This window comes from Notothenia rossii (assembly GCF_949606895.1).
Source record: "Notothenia rossii genome assembly, chromosome: 5".
Classification (NCBI taxonomy): Eukaryota; Metazoa; Chordata; class Actinopteri; order Perciformes; family Nototheniidae; genus Notothenia; species Notothenia rossii.
The window spans coordinates 1,382,522-1,383,018 of record NC_136903.1 but is presented as its reverse complement, the minus strand read 5'-3'; the positions used below and the strand labels follow the sequence as shown (position 1 = coordinate 1,383,018).

The 497-nt window shown below is 41.2% G+C and overlaps 1 protein-coding gene across 1 annotated transcript in view; it reads right to left on the bottom strand.

The window, feature by feature from the left end:
* itga11b (integrin, alpha 11b) overlaps window positions 1-260 on the bottom strand; it is a gene marked incomplete at its 5' end in the record, with an annotated part of 17,178 nt that extends 16,918 nt beyond the window's left edge. Inside the window, one exon of the mRNA XM_079684541.1 lies at window positions 208-260. Within this exon, the coding sequence (XP_079540667.1) occupies window positions 208-260 (53 nt within the window). The remainder of the gene's footprint in view (window positions 1-207) is intronic.
* Window positions 261-497: the final 237 nt, after the last annotated feature.

Below are 497 nucleotides of genomic sequence, written 5' to 3'. Positions count from 1 at the left end.
GCTATAAAGGAACTACAGCACAGTCACATGACTTCAAGTCACCACCCTAAGCTAAAGGAGGAAAATGCTGAGTAATTATTGGGTCTCAGGATTTATCCCTGCTATAGTCTAATCTCTTTGATCAACAGTCTCTCGTAGTGTGAGTTTTAAACACGGGAGAAGATCAGCTGACTCTTGGGTTAAAGTCCACTCTTTATTGTACATCACCTGACTTCCTCCATTACATAACATCCAAAGCTGACGATAGAGGGCTGCTGCATTTTATCAACCAAAAAGATAATACGTTTAAATCTAAAATCTGATCGGGCGTCAAAGTGTGACGTGTAAAGCCACTGAACAGAGGTTGACGAGATAAAACTAAACTACGATCGTCTGAACTCACCTGTGTGTGTTGTTGAGAATATCCTGACCAACTACAGCTCTACAGTTTTGACCACTGACCAAGCTGCTGTATTTGACAGAGTGAAAACGCACATGGAGAATGTAGATTTCTGTGT